Source organism: Macaca nemestrina, chromosome 15 (genome assembly GCF_043159975.1).
Source record: "Macaca nemestrina isolate mMacNem1 chromosome 15, mMacNem.hap1, whole genome shotgun sequence".
Lineage (NCBI taxonomy): Eukaryota > Metazoa > Chordata > Mammalia > Primates > Cercopithecidae > Macaca > Macaca nemestrina.
Window position 1 is genome coordinate 106,591,826 of NC_092139.1, and position 22,256 is coordinate 106,614,081.

At 52.2% G+C, this 22,256-nt stretch overlaps 1 protein-coding gene and 1 long non-coding RNA gene across 2 annotated transcripts; one reads left to right on the top strand and one right to left on the bottom strand.

Moving 5' to 3' along the window:
- Positions 1-8,829: 8,829 nt before the first annotated feature.
- LOC139358956 (apolipoprotein B mRNA editing enzyme catalytic subunit 3A) lies at positions 8,830-13,944 on the top strand. The gene is made up of 5 exons (XM_071080961.1): positions 8,830-8,974; positions 10,842-10,995; positions 12,696-12,990; positions 13,417-13,532; positions 13,811-13,944. Exons 1-5 carry the CDS (start codon positions 8,946-8,948, stop codon positions 13,823-13,825), a joined length of 609 nt encoding a protein of 202 aa, XP_070937062.1. The 5' UTR covers positions 8,830-8,945; the 3' UTR covers positions 13,826-13,944.
- LOC139358957 (uncharacterized) lies at positions 12,923-14,593 on the bottom strand. The gene is made up of 3 exons (XR_011614452.1): positions 14,526-14,593; positions 13,778-13,961; positions 12,923-12,982 (listed from the first exon to the last, which is right to left on the bottom strand). It is a non-coding gene; the product is annotated as an uncharacterized lncRNA (long non-coding RNA).
- Positions 14,594-22,256: the final 7,663 nt, after the last annotated feature.

Genomic DNA, 22,256 nt, shown 5'->3' on the forward strand with positions numbered 1-22,256 from the left:
GAGCTGAGATCCAGCCACTGCACTCCAGCCTGGGCGACAGAGCGAGACTCCGTCTAAAAAAAAAAAAAAAAAAAGTATCTTACGTTTTCGCCGGGCGCGGTGGCTCATTCCTGTAATCCCAGCACTTTGAGAGGCCAAGGCAGGTGGATCACCTGAGGTCAGAAGTTCAAGACCAGCCTGACCAACATGGTGAAACCCCATCTCTACTAAAAATACGAAAATCAGCCAGGCGTGGTGGCATGTGCCTGTAATCCCAGCTACTCAGGAAGCTGAGGCAGGAGAATCACTTGAACCCGGGAGGTGGAGGTTGCAGTGAGCTGAGATCGTGCCACTGTACTCCAGCCTGGGCGACAGAGTGGGATTTTGTCTCAAAAAAAAAATTATATTATATTTCAAGCATTAAATTATAAGATTATGGTTAATACTCTGGGAATAGTTTTCAATTTATTAATGAAATGATTATTTTAATTGGCTTCAAAGCTACACTTCTAAAATAAAATGTGAAGAATCTTCCATAATTTGTTAGGTAATTGCACCACGAATTGCAAGTGTGTAAATAAACATTAGGAAATGAATAAATGTCATTCCTTTTGGAGTAGACCTTCATGTAGGGCAAGAGTCACACTAACTCCTTCTGGGAAGAGAAAACACAGCTAACCCTTCCGGGACAAGCACCTGAATTCAAACTCTGGCCTCACTTGCAGAGCTCCCTCCTGCTGGCCAGCCCTGGTCAGAAAGGACAGGCCAGGCAATAGGAGAGCCAACAGCGAGTCTCCCTGTTGGAAAGGAGCCACACATGTGTAGTCAGGGGGCCTTGGGAGCAGCCCTGTCCCCACCCCCTTCCCGATTCCACCCCCTAGAGAGAAAGCCCAGGAGGGAGGGTTTCCACATGGAGGATGGACTCTGCCCCTGGACAGCAGCCCCCTCCTCCCAATCTCAGCCATGGCGGGCACTGGCACTCTCTTGCCTTTCCATCTGCAGAGCCTGAAGCCCTTGGGTCCAGCCTCCCGGCCCTGGTCACCCTGGAAGACAAGATTGTCCAGAAAGGGCAGCCTTCCCCAGGTCTCCTCTCAGCAAACTTCTGCTCACATATCTGGGGCCAAACTGTGCCACAATGTTGACAGTGACTGTATGGGCCTGGAGGAAAATAATTAGTGGAGGGGATTAGGAGAAGCAGGGAGAGGGGTGGCGCAGGAGGGCAGGAAGAAGTCTGGCAGCCATGTAGGCCCGAAGGGAAGAGCTAGCAGACTCTGAGTTCCATGGAGACATGGAAGGAAAGGAGAAGAGAGGAGGGAGGATGGGGCGGGGCAGGGTTGCAGGCAACTGCAGGAGGACGGGAGGCAGAGGACACGAAGGAGCCAGGAGGACAGGGGCGTGGGAACAGAGGGCGCTGGAGGGAGGTCTGTGACTGTAGGGACCATCAGAGCTGCCCGAGGGACTGAGAGTAGGGTTCTGTCACTACACACAACAAGACTCAGGCCCGTGGCCATGCTCAGGATCCAGGCTCTGCCCCCACATCTGCTCCTGCAGATGCAGCTCTCCTGCTGGTCACCTGGTGGCCCCCAGAGGGATGGCTGGCCATCTCCAGGCACTGGGCCTCATCCCAGGGAGGAAGAAAGAGGTTGTGGCCAAGCTGTGAGTGAAGCCCCAGGGGACAGGGGGCCTGGGCCCTTGGAAGGTGGGGTTCTGGGGGACGGTGGTCAGGTCTCCCTGGGACCTGCCCTGTGACATGACTAACTGTGGGGTTCTTTCACCAGGGTAAGCCCCTCTTGCCTCCCCTACACTGGCCTCTTTGCCCAGAATGACCGCACAATTTTCATCACTTACTTCCAATGAGTGGAGTCAGGGCTGTTGTCAAACCCAGAGTCACAAGCAAAGGGCAGGGCGTCACATCGGGGTGGTGAAGGCTCCTCTGGGGACCCTCCAAGCCTGGCTGCCATGATGTGCCAGGACAGGAAGCACACTGTCCTTCCTTAAGCTCCCACAGTGTGCCCAGCCTTTGATGGAAGTCTCAATGTAATTATAAATGCAGGCTTGAGGTTGCCAGTATCAATCATCTACCCCACTAATCTATAAATGAGTGCAATCACATTAAAAATGTTGATAGGACTTTACTGGAACCTGACAAGCTGGTCATTGCATTCATAGGACTTTGATCCACTCATCTGATTTAGAAAACTACAAAAGATAAGGAGAGTTGAGGTAGAAAACGTCAATACGTGGCTGGGCACGGCGGCTCACACTTTGGGAGGCTGAGGCAGGCAGATCACCTGAGGTCAGGAGTTCAAAACCAGCCTGGTCAACATGGTGAAACCTCATCTCTACTAAAGATACAAAAATTAGCTGGGTGTGGTAGCACATACCTGTAGTCCGACCTACTCAGGAGACTGAGGCAGGAGAATAGTTTGAACCCAGGAGGCAGAGGTTGCAGTGAGTCGAGATCACACCACTGCACTTCAGCCTGGGTGACAGAACAAGACTCTGTCTCAAAAAAAAGAAGTCAATACTATCTTAAAGCTATAGCAATCAGAAGAGTGTGCACGGGCTGTACAAAGTCTCGATACAATTATAAAGCTATAACATTCAGAAGAGTGTGTGTAGGAGGGTGGACCGGTGCTCAGAAGGCAGCTCTAAAGCCACAAGGAAAAACTTCACCCCTTTGGACTGGAGATGGGCTGTGTTCTGGCAAATTACACAATGCAAAGTGGTGACATTCTTGCCCACTAGGGAGTCATCGAGGAAGGTCACATTGCCTAAGAGTAGCAATTTATAAAATCTCATTAGAGAGTGCCTGTGTAAATTCTTTATTTCTGGGCCCCCTGTGTACTTCCTCACTAGTAAGGAGGAGAATCGGGTGAAGCTTACGGTTGTGGATTGCTGCAGTGTAAACAGACTTTACAAAAAAGAGCTTCAACTGGTGTCCTGCCCCTCTAGGGCACTCACTGGGGCCTTCATGCTGGCATTGGAAGAGTGGGCATTGGCAAGGACAGTGGCTGAAGAAGACAAAGAAAAACAAGCTTTCACCTGCCCTGGGTGACCCGTGAATTCTAAAGTGTCTCCCAAGGAATACTGGGAGACCCCAGCAGTTTACACTTGGTGGGTTGAACAGGGAATGTTAGTATGAATTATTCATCCAATATTGAGCACCTACCTGTGCACAGCACGCTTGCCCAGTGAGAAGGGCAGGGCTGCTGCTCCTGCTCTGTGCCCGGGAGGGAGGCAGACACACGGGCTGTCATGGGAGAAGCTGAGCTCAGCCCATGAAAAGGCTCCCATTCACAGGCACAAAATCCCTGAGGAAGAAGCCAGCTTGGTGCACTTGACGGAACATCACCCACTTGGCTCAACAAATGTGTGGTGGTGTGTGCCTGTGTGTGTGCATGTGTGTGCATTCTGTGTGTGCATGCGCGTGTGTGCATGTGTGCGCATGTGTGTGTGCATGTGTGTGCGCGTGTGCATGTGTGTGCATGTGTGTGCATGTGTGTGTGTGCGTGTGTGCGCATGTGTCGGTGCATGTGTGCGTGTGTGTGTGCGTGTGTGTGTGTATGTGCATGTGTGTGCATATGTGTGTGCGTGTATATGTGTGCATGTGTGTGTGCATGTGCATGTGTGTGTGCGTGTGCGTGTGTGTGTACATGTGTGTCTCACACATGCATATTTATCTACATATGCAAGAGGATAGGAGGAAACACAGGAAAACACTTTTGTAATCTTGTTTTGAGAAAACTGGCATACACAAGGCACACAATGCCAAACACTATGGCCCTTGGGCCCCCCTGCCACGGGGATGCTGCCTTTTCTGCTCCGGGTGTTTCCACGAGGCGGACATGGAGTCTTCCCTGGAGAATCGACATACCGTGGAGAGACAGGTAAGAATTTTTACACTTAGGAAGGGCGGTGCAGCCATGACCTTAGGTGTGAGCCCCAGGGAAGACAGCCTGATATGTTTGACTGGGTTATATTTGAAATTTCTGCACAGTGGAAGACACCATGCGGTACACACAGGAGCCTGCGAGAGCACCTCTGCCCAGCATGAATGAACGGCCAAGTGACACGAATGACACTATGAGCTTGGTGCCCTCTCCATCCAGAGCCAGAGGTGGAAGCCAGGCCCTTCCTCCCAGCTCAGACTCCTACATCCCCAACTTGAGCCATGGTGCACATGCTGGGCACTTACTGTGTGCACAGCAGAGGGAGCGGAGCTGCATCCAGAAACAGATCTAGGAGCTCACAGAGCCAAGGCCTGGGTCTCCATCCCTGGAGGAGGGTGGTGCCGAGAGCAGGGCCCCCAGCTCTCACTGGCCCGGAGCTCACCGTGCAGGGGCAGCCCAGGCCCTCCGGGGATGCCATTGGGGTGTCGGCGGCCAAGGAGCAGAAACAGCTGTGGGTGCTTCCCTCGGAGGACTGGGTGGGGCCGGGACCACGAGGACCTGCCCACTGCCTTCTCTATGGGGCATCTGGCTGTGTCTGGGAGTATCTCGTGGAAGGGCCCTTTCTACCATGGGGGATCGGTAGTCCAGACTTGTCTGGGAGCCAAGGATACCAGGCATATCAAGTAGGTTCTTCTAGAAGGTTTTCCCTCCTGGAATGTCTGTGTCTCTGCCCCTCTCCTGCTGCCTGCATCAGGAAGGGAGGGAGCAGATGGGCTGGTGAAGTGAGTGATGTCAATCACATGTATCTACCGTCCAGGGCTCACTCTGTGCTGAGGGTCCTTCCAGGAATATGTGGCTCACCAGCGTCCCACCCCATAGAGAAGGTCAGGGGCCGGCCCTGGCAGCCAGGGCTGGAGCAGGAGGAGGCTGACCAGGAGTGTGGGGGTGGGAGAGGGAGAGAGGGACCCCACTGTGCCACCCCAGCACAAGGGACACTGGTCTCTCCGATTCCTGGCCTTCCACGAGGCGGGACGCCCCTCCTCCTCCTCTGGGCTCCTCCTCTGCCCCGCGGGGCGGTGGATACAGTGGGGCTTCCACCTCAGGACCTCAGGAGCCGCGTACGTGGCACACAGTGGGCCTCCTCGACAGCTGCTCATGAGCAAACAGGCCCAACCCCTTCTGGTGGCAAAGACGCAGACACACAAGCACACACAGACAGCGATGGGACAGAAAGGAACCTTCCCCAGGGTTTCCCAGACACACCCAGATGTCTACCTCAGCTCTGCCCCAAGTCAGAGGATTGCAGCAATTCTTACCGGGAAGAGTAATGGGGAAGCCACGTCATCAACCCCGATCATTTCGTTTTCATTTCTGGGTTCTGACAGCAGCCCCAGCTCCACCCCTTGAAGCAAGTGGCCGAAAAATGGACAGCGTGTAGTCACTCTGGTCAAAGAGGCCACCCCAGTGGGGGCACGGGGGACAGAGGGCCCCACCCTGGGAGGAGAGCACTGTCCCCTGTCCAAGGGCAGGTGCAGCCACCCCTCCACCTCCCTTCCCCCCCACCCTCTGTCTGCCCCCAGCTTGGCCCCTTTGCCTGGAGAGATCCTTTGGCTGTTTTGATCACTTGCTTCTAGGATGAGGAGGGCAGGGCTGTTGTCAGAGCCCAGAATCAAAGCCAGAGGAGCAGGTGGACACTGAGGTTGTCCCTTCACCCTGCTCCATGGACAGTGTTGAAGTGGGCATCTGGGTGTGTCTGGGGTATCCCAAGGAAGGGTCTTTTTGTCATGTCACTCTGTTAGGGGCGGTGCACAGAAGCAGGGAGTCCTTTCTGTCCCGAGCTCCTCAGACTCCCAGCTTCCCTGGGTCTCATCTCAGAGCTTTGCCTATGACCTGGGAGCCCTGTGGGTCCAGGGGAGGGGACTGGACACAGCCCTATGAGACTGCTGAGACCTGGACTAGGAACTGGCAGCCTGTGGTTCCTCTGGGCTGTAGGGGTCGGGGCCCCACAGTGGTGGCAGAGCCGGGACCTCGTACACAGCAGCATGGACTCCAGACCCTAGCGGGACCTCTGTTCTCGTCCCAGGGTGACATGAGCTGAGTGGCCCAGCCATCAGGGGCTGCTTCAGGGTCCCTCTGCCCTGGTCTGTCCCTCTCACCCAGTCTGGACCCCTGTGGGGCACTTGCCCTGTCCCCAGAGTTCCTTACAGGGGACCTGGGCAAATCCCAGGGAAGCTTGCACCTGTTAAGGAGGCCGTTCTCCTGCCTCTCCCTTGGGGATCCAGCTTCTTCCTCTCCCCTTGGAACTTCCCCAGGCTACCGTGGAAACTCCAGCAAGACCTGGTATTTTATCACATTTTCACATTTATCACATTGATTGTTCAGCCAGCGTTCCAGGGACAGAAATGGGGGAGGGGCTGTCCTTCCCCAGGAAAGGGTGGAGCCTCCTTCCATCTTCCTCACAGTTGGCCTAGGAAAGGTGCAAACTCTTAACCACCCCTGGGTTCCCCTGTCGCCTTACAGACCCGCCCTGCCCCGGCTACAGGGGGACCAGGAAGGGGCCAGTTGTATCTGGGACATTCCTGCCCGGAGAGAGTCAGGCCCTAGTGCACAGAAGGATGTGGGTGTGGTCGGTGCAGGCACTGACAGAGGGTGGGGCACGTAAGTCTCTGGGGAGCTCACTGAGAGGTTCCAGGTTGTAGCCCTTATGGAAGTTCCTGGGTCTGGGGGCTAGAGTGAGACTGTTCCCCACTCATGTCTGGGCAGCAGATGCCCAACCAGTGGCTCCCTCTGTCCACCCTTGGCCAGGGAGGGTCCTGGCCTCCCTCTCTGTTGGTGGGGACCCCCCCAACACCCTCTCTTCTCTCCTCTCTGGAGCCCTGCCTGGGTGCATGGCTTGTACAGTGAGTTACTGAGAACTGAACTCTGGACAGTACCTGGGCCCCAATTTGCTTTGAACATTTTAGTCTGAGGCCATCTTTGTCATCAAATGAGAAGGTTCACAGATGTACAGGTGTGCTGATAGTCCAACCTTCCTGGTTTGTAAAACTAGAAGGAGAAATAGACAACATGCCTGTTTCTGTGATGGGCTGTAAAGTGGATCTTACAGATTTGGAGACATTCTGGAAGATCCAGACCTGTCTGGATTAGAGAGGGGAGCAGGCATGGGGCAGTCGTGAGTCCAGTGGGGCCTGGGCTGGCAGGAGCAGCAGGGAGGAGGATGTGCCCAGGGTGGGTGAGCTGGGGAGACCCTGGAACCCAAGGCTGAGGACCCAGAGGCAGGAGACGCAGGAGACGCCCCAGGGATGCTGAGCAAAGCGTTGTCCCGTGATGCAGCTGTCCTGGGTCTCCCCGTTGAAAGCTCATGTGTGGGCTGTCCTGGCCGTGGGTCCAGGGCTGTATTTGCTCCAGGGGCATTTGATGCAGTTTAAGCCAGGGGAAAGGCCATCGCTCTGGGCAGCAGGAGCCACCGGAAAGGGTTGGGGTAGGGTTGGGTCCTCCCACAGTCCCACAGGGCACAGGAAGTAATTGGGGCTGAGAGTAGAGGTGGCTGGATTGAGATGACACCACCAAGGAAGGACAAGCCTTTGGGGGAACATGAGCAAGGACCACAGCCCATCTATGTCTGGGAACCCCAAACTTGGTACAGGTGTGGTCTCTGCCCAGGTGGGCTGGGGGTACCGTGGGGCGTCCCACTCTGTGTGCCTGGAGTGTGAACTGGGAAGGGTGGTCTCTGGTCAGACTCACACAACACACCAAGATGAGCTCACACCGGAACCACCCGACACTCAAATGGGAGTTGACAGCCCCCAGGGGACATCTTCTTGACTAGAGGAGTCCAACATCGGGAGACAGAATTGGAGGGGTCCTCACAGCAGGGAACAGGGCCTCCTCTGGCCTGTCCATGAGGAGTGGCGCCCACCAAGATGACAGGGACACTGCTGAGGAGGGAGGATCGCTCCCACCTTCCTCTGAGGTTTCCACCTCAGTGAGCATCGGCCAGCCTGGGAGGGTGAGGAGCTGTGCTCGGTCTGGGTGGCCAGGGTGGGACTGTCCCCAGGACGTGGACTCCCCTGCATGGGACAGCTGGCCAAGGACAGGGGGGTCTAGTGAGAGCCAGGACAGGGGATTAGGCAGGACAGAGGCAGCCCCCGGGCCCACAGGGCCAGCACTTTCTAGGGGCAGCTGTGCTGCGTGCAGCAGGTGGACCTGGGAAAGGATGGCACCAGACCTGCCGCCGGGACTCAGGGACTCACTTGGGGCAGGAGCACAGTGTCCCTCACATTTCTGCAGGGCCCAGAGGTGGGAGAAAGGGCACAGGGTGGCTCTTCTCAGGGGGGATGTGTCCCTGCCGGGGACTCTGTTTGCTGGGAGGGGCTGGACCTCTAGGTACCTTTCAGAGCCTTTAGCATCTCCTCTGGATAATGGGGATGAAAACACTCCTCACTCTAGTTTACAATTATTAGGTACACTGATGCATAGGAGGATGCAGGACCTGCTCATCTCCCATCTCCACAGCCAGAGAAGACGCAGGACACTAACAGACAGCCCAGGATGCAGCAGGTGCCAGGGAGCCTGGACCGGGCACATCCTGCACTGGCCACAGTGGAGGACATAAGGGTGGCTGCCCTTGAGCCTGCTCTCTGGGGTGCTGAGTGTTATTCAGGGCCTTTCTCCAGGGTGTGGATACCTGTCCTCTCACCTGCCCCCTAGTCTCCTGCCTTTCAGATTCCTGCGGCCCAAAAGGAGCAAAGTGGGGCCAGGTCTACATCCCCATTGTCACTCCACAGTGTCCGGTGGGTCAACTGTCAGAGTGGGCACATCAAAACCAAAGCTTGCCCGAAGGCATGGCAGAGAACTTCCTTGTTCTGATGCTGACGTGGGTGGCATGCGTGGCCTGAGAAGGGAGAAGGGGTGGGGCAGGGTATCACTGACTCAGCAGCTTCCAGGTCGCTTTGATGATATATTAAGGCTCTCGAATCCTAAGAGAATGTTGGTGAAGATCTCAACACCACGCCTTGAGCAAGTCGCAGGACGCGGGAGGACATAGACCAGGAACCGAGAAGAGACAAGCACATGGACGGCAGCCCAGCATCCAGGCCCAGGTATGGGAAGCCCCTCTGAGCACCTCTGTGCCTCGCCTCCTCTTCGAGCTTTTCTGATGAGCACTCACCTCTCATCCTCAAACCCCTGGGGCCTCTCTTTTCCTCCTGACCCTCTCTCTGGACTTGGCCTCTTGCTCTAGGTTCCCAGTTTTGGTCTCTCCTTTCCTTTCCTTTCTTTCTTTCTTTTCCTTCCTTCCTTCCCTTCCTTCCTTTCTCTTTCTTTCTTTCCTTCCTTCTTTCTTTTCTTTTCTTTCCTTCCTTCCTTCTTTCTTTTCCTTTCTTTCTTTCTTCTTTCCTTCTTTCTTTCCCTTCCTTCCTTCCTTCTTTCCTTCTTTTCCTTCGTTCCTTCTTTCCCTTCCTTCCTTTCCCTCTTTTTTCTCTTTATTTCCTTCCTTCTCTTTCTTTCTTCCTCTCTCTTTCTTTCTTTCCTTTCCTTCTTTCTTTTCCTTCCTTCCTTCATTCCTCTTTCTTTCTTTCTCTCTCTTTCTTCTTTCTTTCTTCTCTCCTTCTTTCTTTCCCTTCCTTCCTTCTTTCTTTTCCTTCCTTCCTTTCCTCTTTCTTTTTCTTTCTTTTCTTTCTTTCTTTCTTTTCTTTCTTTCTCTCTCTCTTTCTTTCTTTCTTTCTTTCTTTCTTTCTTTCTTTCTTTCTTTCTTTCTTTCTTCCTTCCTTCCTTCCTTCCTTCCTTCCTTCCTTCCTTCCTTCCTTCTTCCCTTCCCCTTCCCCTTCTCCTTCTCCTTCCTTCCTTCCTTCTTCCCTTCCCTTCCCTCCCCTCCCCTCCCCTCCCCTCCCCTTTCCTTTCCTTCTCCCTTCCCTTCCCCTCCCCTCCCCTGCCCTGCCCTTTGCTCCCCTCCCCTCCTCTTTCGTTCTTTTTTTTTTTTTTTTTTTTGAGACGGGGTCTCGCTCTGTCGCCTAGGCTAGAGTACAGTGGCACCATCTCAGCTCACTGCAAGCTCCGCCTCCCAGGTTCATGCCATTCTCCTGCCTCAGCCTCCTGAGTAGCTGAGACTACAAGCGCCCGCCATCACGCTCAGCTAATTTTTTGTATTTTTAATAGAGACGGGGTTTCCCCATGTTTGCCAGGATGGTCTCGATCTCCTGACCTCGTGATCCACCTGCCTCGGCCTCCCAAAGTGCTGGGATTACAGGTGTGAGCCACCACACCCAGCCTCTTTCTTTCTTTCCTTCCTCCCTCCCTCCCTCTCTCTCTTTCTTTCTTTCTTTTGCTGCTGCCTCAACAGAGATTTTTCTAATTCTGGTTATGTCAGGATGCATAGTGAGGGGCTGGGAGAGGCCTTCAAGGTGGGGCTGGTGTTTCCAGTCCAAGAGTCCTGAACTGCCCCATCTCAACTGCCTGAGAAGCACATTTGGGAGACCTCAGGGCACCCTAAGGGATGTGGAAAATCCTATGAATTATCCGAAAAGAAGTCCTGGCAGGTTCCTCTCCCCAGTAATCCCCCTCAGGAGGGTCACTGTCCTGATGCTGGATGTGGTAGGAGTTAACCCTGCAGGCAGGAGGAAGCCCCAGCGGGTCCATCTCCAGCAGGGATTGAGAGAGAGCTGAGCCAGGACAGGGGTGCATGGTGAGGCCAGGAAAGGAGACCCAGCTCTACCCCAGGGAGAGGGACTAAGCACACTGAGCTGACCCTGGGGAGACCCTGACAAGGCTTACACAGGCCGCAGGGCTGCAGTGATCTCCCAGTGAACCCCAGAAGGGGTCAGAGGGGGAGGTTTGGAGGCAGTGCTAAGAGATGTGGGGAGCAGGGGGAAGGAGGGTGGGGTGCAAGGGAGGAAGTGTGGGGAGGGAGGAGGAGGCAGAGCAGTCCAGGAGGGCTCTTCCTCCTCTGGGCTTTCCCCTTGCTGTCCACAGACACTTGATGGATCCAAACACGTTCACTTTCAACTTTAACAATGACCTTTCGGTCCATGGACGGCACCAGACCTACTTGTGCTACGAGGTGGAGCGCCTGGACAATGGCACCTGGGTCCCGATGGACGAGCGCAGGGGCTTTCTATGCAACAAGGTGACCAACCCAGCCACCTGCATCCAGGCAGGGCCCTCCCAGTCCATGGACACGCATAGGCAGAAGGTTCTGGGTGGTACCTGTGGTGTCCCGCAGAGTGTCTGTCACCTGTGCTTCCTGCAGCTGCTGCTGCTTGGCCCTGGGATTGGGGGCGGGGGGAACTTCGGCTTCAGTGACTCTCCATGGCCAGGTGGGGTGGAGTCTGCCTGACGGCAAAGTGCTTCCTGAGGAGCCTCCCAGGATCCCCTCACGGACGCAGCTCCCACCAGGAGCGATTCGGAACTGTGGGATTTGAGAACTCAGGGCCTACCTGACTCACAAGGCCGGGATGCCCCTGTGCCTGCTCTTTGGCCTCATCCTGCAGGGAGAGAGACTGAGGCAGGAGAGGCCGATCAGGGGTTCTGTCCGGCCCGGGGTGGAGTCCACAGCAAGGCCAGAACAGGCCTCATGTCAGGATGCAGGGATGTCCAGCATTTGGGGAGGAGCTGGGCCAGGCCAGGCTGAGGGGCCCTGAGCCTGTGGGACTTTCTTCCCTGGACCCTACCCAGCACAGCCTCTGTCTGGAGAGGCCAGGTTCTGCTTGGCTCTGGTGCTGGAAACTGGGGGCTTCTCTGGGCTCTGTGAACTCAGTGTGGGCCTTGCTGGACCCACACACTGCTTAGAACATCCTTTGAAGGGTGCCAGTCTCCATCACTGCCTAAGCAGTGGGACTCCCCCAGGAATGTCCCACAGCTCCTTCTCAGCACAAACCGTGTCATCCACTCCACCATGCGATCCCTCTGAATGGAGTCCCTCCCTGTTCTTGTCCCCATCACAATCACAGTCTTTGCTGCCCTGCTATCCCCAGTTTGACCAGTTCCTAGTCTTAGTGGAAAATCCTTTTCTCTGAAGTTTGGAGAAAATATCATATTTCTATAAGTCATGATAATGACAATTATCCCATGTCCCAGGGACCTTCCCATGTTGGAGTGAGTCTTGCTGGTCTTCCCTTCCCCACTACTTTTGGTGGCCTTTTGGCCTAAGTCTATATCACTTCTGGGCTCAGCACAGGTTGTGGCACAGAATGGAAGCTTCTAGAATTATGGGCCTGAGATGGGATGGCAGTAGGGGAGTTGATGAGTAGAGCAGGTCAATCTCCCCTTGAAAGAACCACACTCACTCAGGGGCATCAGACCAATGACCCTGGGGCTCTGCCAGCTCCTTGTCTCCCTCCCATCTCTGTAGCTTCTCCCTGCAGGGCTGGGCCTGGGGTGAGGGTCCTGAAGGCTCTGACCTTGGGTACAAAATTGAAGGGGGTTCCAAATGCTCAGTAACTAGAGAAAACACATTCTAATTTAATAATTAATGCAATATTTTAAAAAGGCAAATTTAATACAAATGGATCATGACAAATAAAACCGAAGATTTTAACGAAGACTGACAGGAGAGTGCTGTCACGTGTATATCGGAGGTGGGGCAAAATCAAACCTCATTGCTCCTGATCTGTTTGTATTTAATGGACAATATTTTGCTTATCTTGGGATTTCTGCATAACATTTGATATTTTTAATACTGCAGAGAAAATCATGCATCCTAATAACTGGGGTTTTGGTGACCCCTCTAATTTTGTGCTGGAGGCCCCCGCCTCCCCAGCCCCACCTGGTCCTGGCCCTCCCTCCCTGTTCACCACACATCACCTCACACTCTGTTTCCTTTTCTAGGCTAAGAATCTTCCCTGTGGTGATTACGGCTGCCACGTGGAGCTGCGCTTCCTGTGTGAGGTTCCTTCTTGGAAGTTGGACCCGGCCCAGACATACAGAGTCACTTGGTTCATCTCCTGGAGCCCCTGCTTCAGGAGCGGCTGTGCCGGGCAAGTGCGTGCGTTCCTTCAGGAGAACAAACACGTGAGACTGCGCATCTTCGCTGCCCGCATCTATGATTACGACCCCCTGTATCAGGAGGCACTGCGAACGCTGCGGGATGCTAGGGCCCAAGTCTCCATCATGACCTACGAGGGTAAGAATGGAAGGTTTGGGTGGGGTGGGGTGGGGTGGGGTGGGTGGGGGCAGGAGAGGTCACTGGGAAGAAAAGGAGAAAGGCCTTGGTCCGCTGCCTGCAGAGACGATGGCTGCGCTGTGGGACCCGACTTTGCGGTCTATGGGAAGAGAGAGGCCAGACCAGGAGATGTGGGCCCGGGGAGGGCAGGGAGGGTGGCTGGAAGTGGAAGCAGAACTTGGGGCTTCCAGAAAAAATGAGAACTGGGCTGGCCCAGATCCCACTGGGAAGGAAGTGCCTGATGAAGGAGCTCAGTCCCTAGGGGAGGGAGAGGGAAAGGAGGGACCGAAACCAGGACGTGGGAAGTCTGTCCTGAGAGTTACGGGCTCTTGGTGCCACCCCGTCCCCACAGCCGGAGTGTGACTTATCTCCCCTGTCCCTTTTCAGAATTTAAGCACTGCTGGGACACCTTTGTGGACCGCCAGGGACGTCCCTTCCAGCCCTGGGATGGACTAGATGAGCACAGCCAAGCCCTGAGTGGAAGGCTTCGGGCCATTCTCCAGGTGACGGCTTCCTCCCTCTGCCTGGTGCCCCATCGGCCTCCCCCTCCTCCCCTCTCCCCGGGCCTTGCCTTCCCTCTGCTCAGAGCCTCCTCTGGGTTCCTGCTCCCCCCAGGGCGCCCAGCTCCATCCCTCCCTTTCTTTCTCACAGCCCCCCTTTCTCTCCCACCTCCCGCATCCCTCCCTCCTCTCCTATCATTGTCACTGTCCCCAGGCCTCCTCCCTGTGCCCTCTTTCCACTATCTCACCTCCTGCTCCATTCAACCCCACTGCTCTTCCAGAATCAGGGAAACTGAAGGATGGGCCTCAGTCTCTAAGGAAGGCAGAGACCTGGGTTGAGCCTCAGAATAAAAGATCTTCTTCCAAGAAATGCAAACAGGCCGTTCACCACCATCTCCAGCAGCTCACAGACACCAGCGAAGCAAGGCGCTCCTGACCAAGTAGATTTTTAAAAAATCAGAGTGAATTAATTTTAATGGAAAATTTCTCTTATGTTCTAAGTATATAATAGTAAGATTGTGCTCAATATTCTCAGAATTGTTTTTAATTTATTAATGAAATGATTAACTGGCTTCATATCTAGACTAATAAAACATTAAGAATGTTCCATAATTGCTTTGGCTCAGCAATTGTATCATGAATTGCAAGTGTTTACATAAACACTAGCAAACACAAAAAATTAGCCGGGCGTGGTGGTGGGCGCCTGTAGTCCCAGCTACTCAGGAGGCTGAGGCAGGAGGATGGCGTGAACCCGGGAGGCAGAACTTGCAGTGAGCTGAGATCACGCCACTGCACACCAGCCTGGGCAACAGAGCAAGACTGTGTCTCAAAAAACAACAACAACAACAACAACAAAACGTTAGCAAATGTGTAGATGTCTTTCCTTGTTAGTGGACCTGTAGCGGGGCAAAGGTCACACGACATCCCTCTGGAGCCAGAAAACTCAGCTAAACCTCACAGGAGAGGAACCTAAATGCAGACCCCACCCTCACTCACAGAGTCCCGGGCGCTGATTGGAAGGGACAGGCCCAGCAGTAAGAGGACAGCCAGCAGCCAGTCTCCCTGTTGGAAAGGAACCACACAGGTGCAGGCAGGGGCCCTCCGGAGCAGCCCTGTGTCCACCCCTTCCTGATTCCACCCCCACAGAGAGGGAGCCCAGGGGAGGCCGTGGCTGAGACCCAGGACAGGGCCAGTCAGCAGAAGCAGCCCAGGAAGGGCGCAGGTATCCAGGCTGGGCCCAGAGAGAGGGCTGGGGAGAGGAGCAGCCCAGGAGGCAGAGCCCAGCCACAGAGGGGAGGGGAGCTGAGCCCTGGAGACAGGAGGCTCCGGAGGCAGAGACGGAGCCCAGGGCTAGGGCAGCAGGTGTCAGGGCTGTGGCTTCAGCTTGGGGTCTGTCCCGGGCCTTCTGTGCTGGTTCCCAGCTCTGGGATGTGTGACTTATGTGCCTGATTACGGCAGGCGGCTCCCACCTCACGATTTCTGGAAAGTCCGCAGAAGCCGCGTAAAAGACCAAGAACTGGCCTCACACGCAGCTGCTCCTGGGCAGAAACGACTCACTGCTTCCCTGGCCTAGACACACACACAACACACAAACACGCACAACACACAAACACACACACACAAGACACAAACACAACACACACAACACACAAACACACAACACACACACACAACACACAAACACACACACAACACACACACAACACACACAACACACAAACACACACACAGCACACGTACACAGCACACAAACACACACACAACTCACATACACAACACACAACACACAAACACGCACGCAACACACAAACATGCACAAGACACACATACACACACAACACACACACAACACACATATACACACAACACACACAAACACACACACAACACACACACAAACACATACAAGACACACAACACACAAACACACAAGACACACATACACACAACACACACAACACATGCACCCACACACAGTGACAGAGACTTGACAAAAGGAAACCTCCTCCAGGTGCCCCAGAGCACTCCAGGGCACACCCCAGAGCACTCCAGGGCACACCTCAGCCCTGCCCTGTGTTTCCCACACAGGGGCGGGTGCGGGAGGGACCGGGTTGTGCAAGATGCCCTTTGCTTGTGTCTCTGGGTTTGACAACCGCCCGAACTCCACTTGTTGGAAGCAAGTGATGAAAAATGTGCAGTCATTCTGGGAAAGAGGCCAGTGTAGGGGGGGCCAGAGGGGCTCAGCTGGTGAAAGAACCCCACAGTTAGTCATGTCACAGGGCAGGTCCCAGGCAGACCCGCCCACCGGCCCCTAGAACCCCACCCCCCAAGGGCCCAGGCTCCCTGTCCCCTGGGCCTCAACTCACAGCTTTGCCCATGACCTGGGAGCCCTGTGAGTCCTGGTGAGGTGACTGGACACAGCCCCATGACACTGCTGGGACCTGGGCTGGGAACGGAGAGCCTGTGGTCCCTCTGGGGTATAGGGAGACGGGGCCCCACAGTGGTGGCAGAGCCAGGACCTCGTACACAGCAGCATGGACTCCAGACCCAAGCGGGACCTCCATTCTGGTCCCAGGGTGACCTGGGCTGCACAGCCCAGCACCTGCCCAGGTCCCTCTGCCCTGCTCTGTCCCTCAATATTCTGGACCCGTGCTAGGTACCTGCCTTGTCTCCACTTACAGGGGACCAGGGTAAATCTCGGGTGAAGCCTGCACCTGTGAAGGAGGCCATTCTCCCTGCTCCCATCCCTGCTGCCCACATGCGAAACCAGCTCCTTCCTGTCCCCAGGGACTTGTCCTGGGCTCTGGTGGAAATTCCAGCGGGATGTGGGGTCTTTCATTTTCCCTCAGTGTCGCAGAGGCTGAAATGGGGAGGGGCTTTCAGTCCCCAGAAAAGGGCACAATCTCTTTCCTTCCCTCCAGCTGGCCCAGGGACGGTGCACACTCTTATCCCAGTCACCCTGAGGACTGCAGCACTGACATGAGCCCAGAGTCACCCCCTAGGTTCTATGGATGCCTTACACACTCTTTCCTGACCTGACCTCAAGAGGGCCAGGAAGGGACCAGTTCCCACTGGGTTTTTGCTGCCCTGAGAGAGTCAGGCTCCAGTGCACAGAGGAACGTGGGTGTGCAGGGTGGTGGCACTGGCAGGGGGGCACAGCAGTCCCAGGGGAGCCCTCCCTGCTGTTTCAGGTTGTGGCACTTATGGAAGATCCTGTGTCCAGGCGCTGGAGTAAAATCATTCCCATGGAGGAGGCGGAGCTTGCAGTGAGCCGAGATCACACCGTTGCACTCCAGCCTGGGCAACAGAGCAAGACTCCATCTCAAAAAACAAAACAAAACAAAACAGCATCTTAGAAGATGCAAAGACAGCTTAGAAGCTATCTTAAGAGCTTGAAGCATGCTGCCATGCCAAAGAAAGCATTCCCTGTTCAACAAAACTCTTAGTAAGCTTTCTTAATCTCATAAAAGGTTTCTAGATAAAAGGTTTGTCTACTACAAATATCTGCTAGATGGTGAAATCAAAGTCAAGAAAAAAGGCTGGCTCCCGAAACCCCAATCCAGCATTGGGTTAGAGGCTTCTGCCAACACAAAAATGGGCAAAGGATATGCACAGGCAATTTATAGAAAAAATGAAATAAGCAATAAAATATGCAAAATTGAACAGCCTTATTAATACACGGGTAAACACTAGTGGGAATATCACTTTGGAGAGTGTGGCAGATACTAAAGGCGGGCTCACCCAAATGAATAAAAATAAAACGTAATGCAAATAGTAACCAAAAGAGAGCAGCAGTGGCTATGCTAATATCAGATAAAACAGATTTTAACCAGATGTAGTGGCTCATGCCTGTAATCTCAGCTACTCAGGAGGCTGAGGTGGGAGGATTGCTTGAGTCCAGGAGTTCAAGACTAGCCTGGACAACATAGTGAGACCCAATCTCTTAAAAAAATTTAGAGTTTAAATGATGAAATGTTATAAGACATGAAGAAAGACTTTTTTTTTTTTTGGTCGGAATTTCTCTCTTGTTGCCCAGGCGAGAGTGCAATGCCGTGATCTTGGCTCACCGCAACCTCCGCCTCCCAGGTTCAAGCGATTCTCCTGCCTCTGTTTCCCAAGTAGCTGGGATTACAGGCATGCACCACCACACCCAGCTAATTTTTTGTATTTTTAGTAGATATGAGGCTTCACCATATTGGCCAGGCTGGTCTCAAACTCCCAACCTCAAGTGATTCTCCCACCTTGGCCTCCCAAAGTGCTGGGAATAGAGATGTGAGCCACCGTGCCCAGCTGGACATTATATATTAATAAAAGTTTTAAGGCATCAAGAAGTATAACAGTTCTAAAAATTTACACACCAAGGCCGGGATATTGACTCATGCCTGTAATCCCAGCACTTTGGGAGGCCAATGTTTGCTGATCAACTGAGGTCCAGAGTTTGAGACCAGCCTGACCAACGTAGTGAAACCCTATCTCTACTAAAAATACAAAATTAACTGGGTGTGGTGGCCCATGCCTGTAATCCCTGCTACTTGGAAGGCTGAGGCAGGAGAATCGCTTGAACCCAGGAGGCGGAGGTTGCAGTGAGCCAAGATCTTGCCATTGCACTCGAGCCTGACTGACAGAGACTCTGTATCAAAAAAAAAAAAAAAAAAATTACACACTTAATAATAGATCATCAAAATATATGAGGCAAAAATTAACAGAATCGAGGGAGAATTAAAGTTCTACAATAATTGGAGACTTCAGTGCTCGATGCTCAATAATGTACAGAACAACCAGATAGAAAAAAAAGAAGGAAATAGAGAACTCAACACAATAAGCCAACTAGATCTAACAGACATATACAGGACACTTCACCCAATGACAGCGGATAGCCACTGTGGAAAACAGCACGGCAGTTCCTCAAAAAACTAAACATAGAATGGCCAGATGATCCAGCAATTCCACTGCCGGGTGTACACTCAAAAACATTGAAAGTGGAGTCTCAAAGAGATATTTGTACACCCATGGAAACAACCCAGGTTTTCATCAATACGTGAATGGAGAGGCAAAATGTGGTCTACACATACAATGGAGTGTTATTCAGCCTAGAAAAGGAAGGAAGTTCTGACCCATGCTACAACATGGATGAACCTTGAGGATATTATGCTGAGTAAAATAAACCAATCACATAAAGAGAAACACTGAATGATTCCACTTATATGACGAACTTAGAATATTCAGAATGGCCAGCCCAGTGCAGTGGCTCATGCCTGTAATCCCAGCACTTTGGAGGCCCAGGTGAGCGGATCACCTGAGGTCAGGAGTTTTGTTGTTTTTCTTTTTTTTTTTTTGACAGGCTGTGTCATCCAGGCAGGAGTACAGTGGTGTGATCTTGGTTCACTGCAGCCTCTGCCTTCCCGGCTGAAGCAATTCTCCTGCCTCAGTCTCCTGAGTGGCTGGGATTATAGGGGCCCGCTACCATGCCCAGCTAATTTTTTTTTTTTTTTTTTTGACAGAGTCTTGCTCTGTTGCCCAAGCTGGAGTGCAGTGGCATGGTCTCGGCTTATTGCAACCTCCGCCTCCTGGGTTCCAGTGATTCTTCTGCCTCAGCCTCCTAAGTAGCTGAGATTACAAGCGCATGCCACCACCTCCGGCCATGTTTTGGGTGTGTTTTTAGTAGAGATGGGGTGTCACCATGTTGGCCAGGATGGTCTCAATCTCCTGACCTCGTAATTCTCCCACCTCGGCCTCCCAAAGTGCTGGGATTACAGGGGTGAGCCACCATCCCTGGCCAATTTTTGTATTTTTAATAGAGACAAAGTTTCACCATGTTGGCCAGGCTGGTCTCGAACTCCTGACCTCGTGATCCATCGGCCTCGGCCTTCCAAATTGCTGAGATTACAGGTGGGAGCCACCTCACCCGTCAGGGTCAGGACTTCAAGATCAGGCTGACCAACATGCCGAAACCATGTTTCTACTGAAAATACAAAAATTAGCCAGGCATGTTGGGATATGCCTGTAATCCCAGCTACTTGGGAGGCTAAGGCATGAAGAATCGCTTGAACCCGGGAGGCAGAGGTTGCAGTGAGCCGAGATTGTGCCACTGCACTCCAGCCTGGGTGACAGAGCGAGGCTTCCTCTCAGAACAAGCAAGCAAACAAACAAACAAAAAACAAAAAAAGAGAATATTCGAAATGTTAAAGACAGAAAGTAGCATGGTGGTTGCCAGTGGCTGGCAGAGGAGAGAATGGGGAGGAGGGAATGGGGAGAAGGGAATGAGGAGTTTGCGTTTAACGGGTACAGAGTTTCAGTCTTACAAGATGAAAAGAGCCGGCTTGGCACAGCAGCTCACGTCTGTAATCCCAGCACTTTGGGAGGCTGAGGTAGGTGGATCATCTGAAGTCAGGAGTTCAAGACCAGCTTGGTCAACATGGTGAAACCCCGTCTAAACTAAAAATACAAAACTTGACTGGGTGTGGTGGTGCGTGCCTCTAATCCCAGCTACTTGGGAGGCTGAGGCACGAGAATTGCTTGAACCCGGGAGGTGGAGGTTGTGGTGAGCTGTGATTGTGCCACTGCACTCCAGCCTGGGCAACAGAGTGAGACTCTGTCTCAAAGAAAAAAAAAAGAAAAGAAAAAAAAAAAGAAGAGCTGTGGAAAAGGATGGTGGTGGTGGTTGCACAACATTACAAATAGGTTTAATATGTTTAATACCGCTTAACTCTGTGCTTAAAAATGGTCAAGATGGTAGAGTTTATGTTATATATAATTTACCACAATATTTTTAAAATTGGAAAAATAGAAAACCAGGAGCAAAGTTTTTACCAAAGCAATACGTAGATGACAGGCACATGAAAAAGACACACGACATCATTAGCCATTAGGGAAGTGAACATTAAAACCACAATATTATCACAGACCTATCAGAATGTTACCACAGACTTATCAATGGCTAAAATAAAACACAGTGGCAGCACCAAATGCTGGAGAAACTGGATCATTTATACATTGCTGGTGAGAATATAAAATAGTACAGCTATTCTCCAATTTAGTTTAGCAGTTTCTTTCTTTCTTTTCTTTTCTTTCTTTCTTTTTTCTTTTTTCTTTTTTTTTTCCAGATAGTTTCTCACTCTGTCGCCTAGGCTGCAATGTAGTGGCATGATCTCAGCTCACTGCAACCTCCGCCTCCTGGGTTCAAGCGATTCTCCTGCCTTGGCCTCCTAAGTAGCTGGGACTACAGGTGCGCACCACCATGCCCAGCTAATTTTTGTATTTTTAGTAGAGACAGGGTTTCATCATGTTGACCAGGATGGTCTCGATCTCTTGACTCATGATCCGCCCACCTCAGCCTCCTAAAGTGCTTTAGGAGCACTGATTACAGGTGTGAGCCACCACGCCTGGCCAAGTAGTTTCTTATAAAACTAAACATGTACTTAACATACAGTTCAGCAATTGCACTATTGGGCATTTATTCCAGAGAAATGAAAACTTACGTTCACATTTTAAAAACAAAAACAAAAACCTGTGTTTATAGCAGCTGTGTTCACAACAGCCAAAAACAGCAACCAATCTAAACGTCCAGTGGGTGAATGGTTCAACCTGCTGTGGTACATCCATGCCATGAATCGTGCCCTGCAATGGAAACAAACAACCTATGGAAACCAGCAACAATTCAGATGAACCTCAAGGATATTATGCTGAGTGAAAAACGTCAATCACGAATGATTCCATACATACATTCCATATCTAATCATATACTGATGATTATATATATATCAAAAGAAATCATATCAAAAGATCCCATATGTATTCTAGATATATATTCCATATAATCATATACTAAAGATCCCATATATATAACCTTCTTTTTTATATTTATTTTTGTTATTTTATTTTATGTTATTTTGAGATGGTGTTTCATTCTTGTTGCCCGGGCTTGAGTGCAATGGCACGATCTGGGCTCACCGCAACCTCTGTCTCCCGGGTTCAAGTGATTCTCCTGCCTCAGCCTCCCGAGTAGCTGGGATTACAGGCATGCACCACCACAGCTGGCTAATTTTGCATTCTTTTTTAGTAGAGATGGAGTTTCTCCATGTTGGTCAGGATGGTCTCGAACTCCTGACCTTAGGAGATCCACCTGCCTTGGCCTTCCAAAGTTCTGGGATTACAGATGTGAGTTACTGAGCCCGGCCTATTTTTTAACTTTTTGAGATGGAGTCTTGCTCTGTCGCCTAGGCTGGAGTACAGTGATGAGATCTTAGCTCACTGCAACGTCCACTTCCTGGGTTCCAGCTATTCTCCTGCCTCAGCCTCCCAGGTAGTTGGGACTACAGGTGTGTGCCACCATGCCTGGCTAATTTTGTTTTTGTTTTTGTTTTAGTTGTGACAGGTTTTCACCATGTTGGTCAGGCTGGTCTTGATCTCCTGACCTCAGGTGATCTGCCTGCCTCAACCTCCCAAAGTGCTGGTATTACAGGTATGAGCCACAGCAGTCAGCCATATATAACCTTCTTCAAATAAAATTACACAGGTGGAAAAAGGTTTTTCTTTTTCTTTTTTCTTTTTTTTGAGACAGGGTCTCACTCTGTCGCCCAGGCTGGTGTGCAGTGATGCAGTCATGGCTCAAGTGATCCTCCCCACTCAACCTCCCTAGTAGTGGGAATTACAGGTGTGCACCACCACATCTGGCTAATTTGTTTTGTTTTTGTTTTTGTAGAGATGGGGTTTCAGCACCTTGCCCAG

What these genes read in the sequence shown, in the direction of transcription:
- LOC139358956 (XM_071080961.1), top strand. Translation starts at nt 8,946, where the DNA reads ATGGACGGCAGCCCAGCATCCAGGCCCAG. An exon ending in GGGGCTTTCTATGCAACAAG is followed by an intron (nt 10,996 to 12,695) that starts GTGACCAACCCA and finishes TTCCTTTTCTAG; the next exon opens with GCTAAGAATCTTCCCTGTGG. An exon ending in CTCCATCATGACCTACGAGG is followed by an intron (nt 12,991 to 13,416) that starts GTAAGAATGGAA and finishes GTCCCTTTTCAG; the next exon opens with AATTTAAGCACTGCTGGGAC.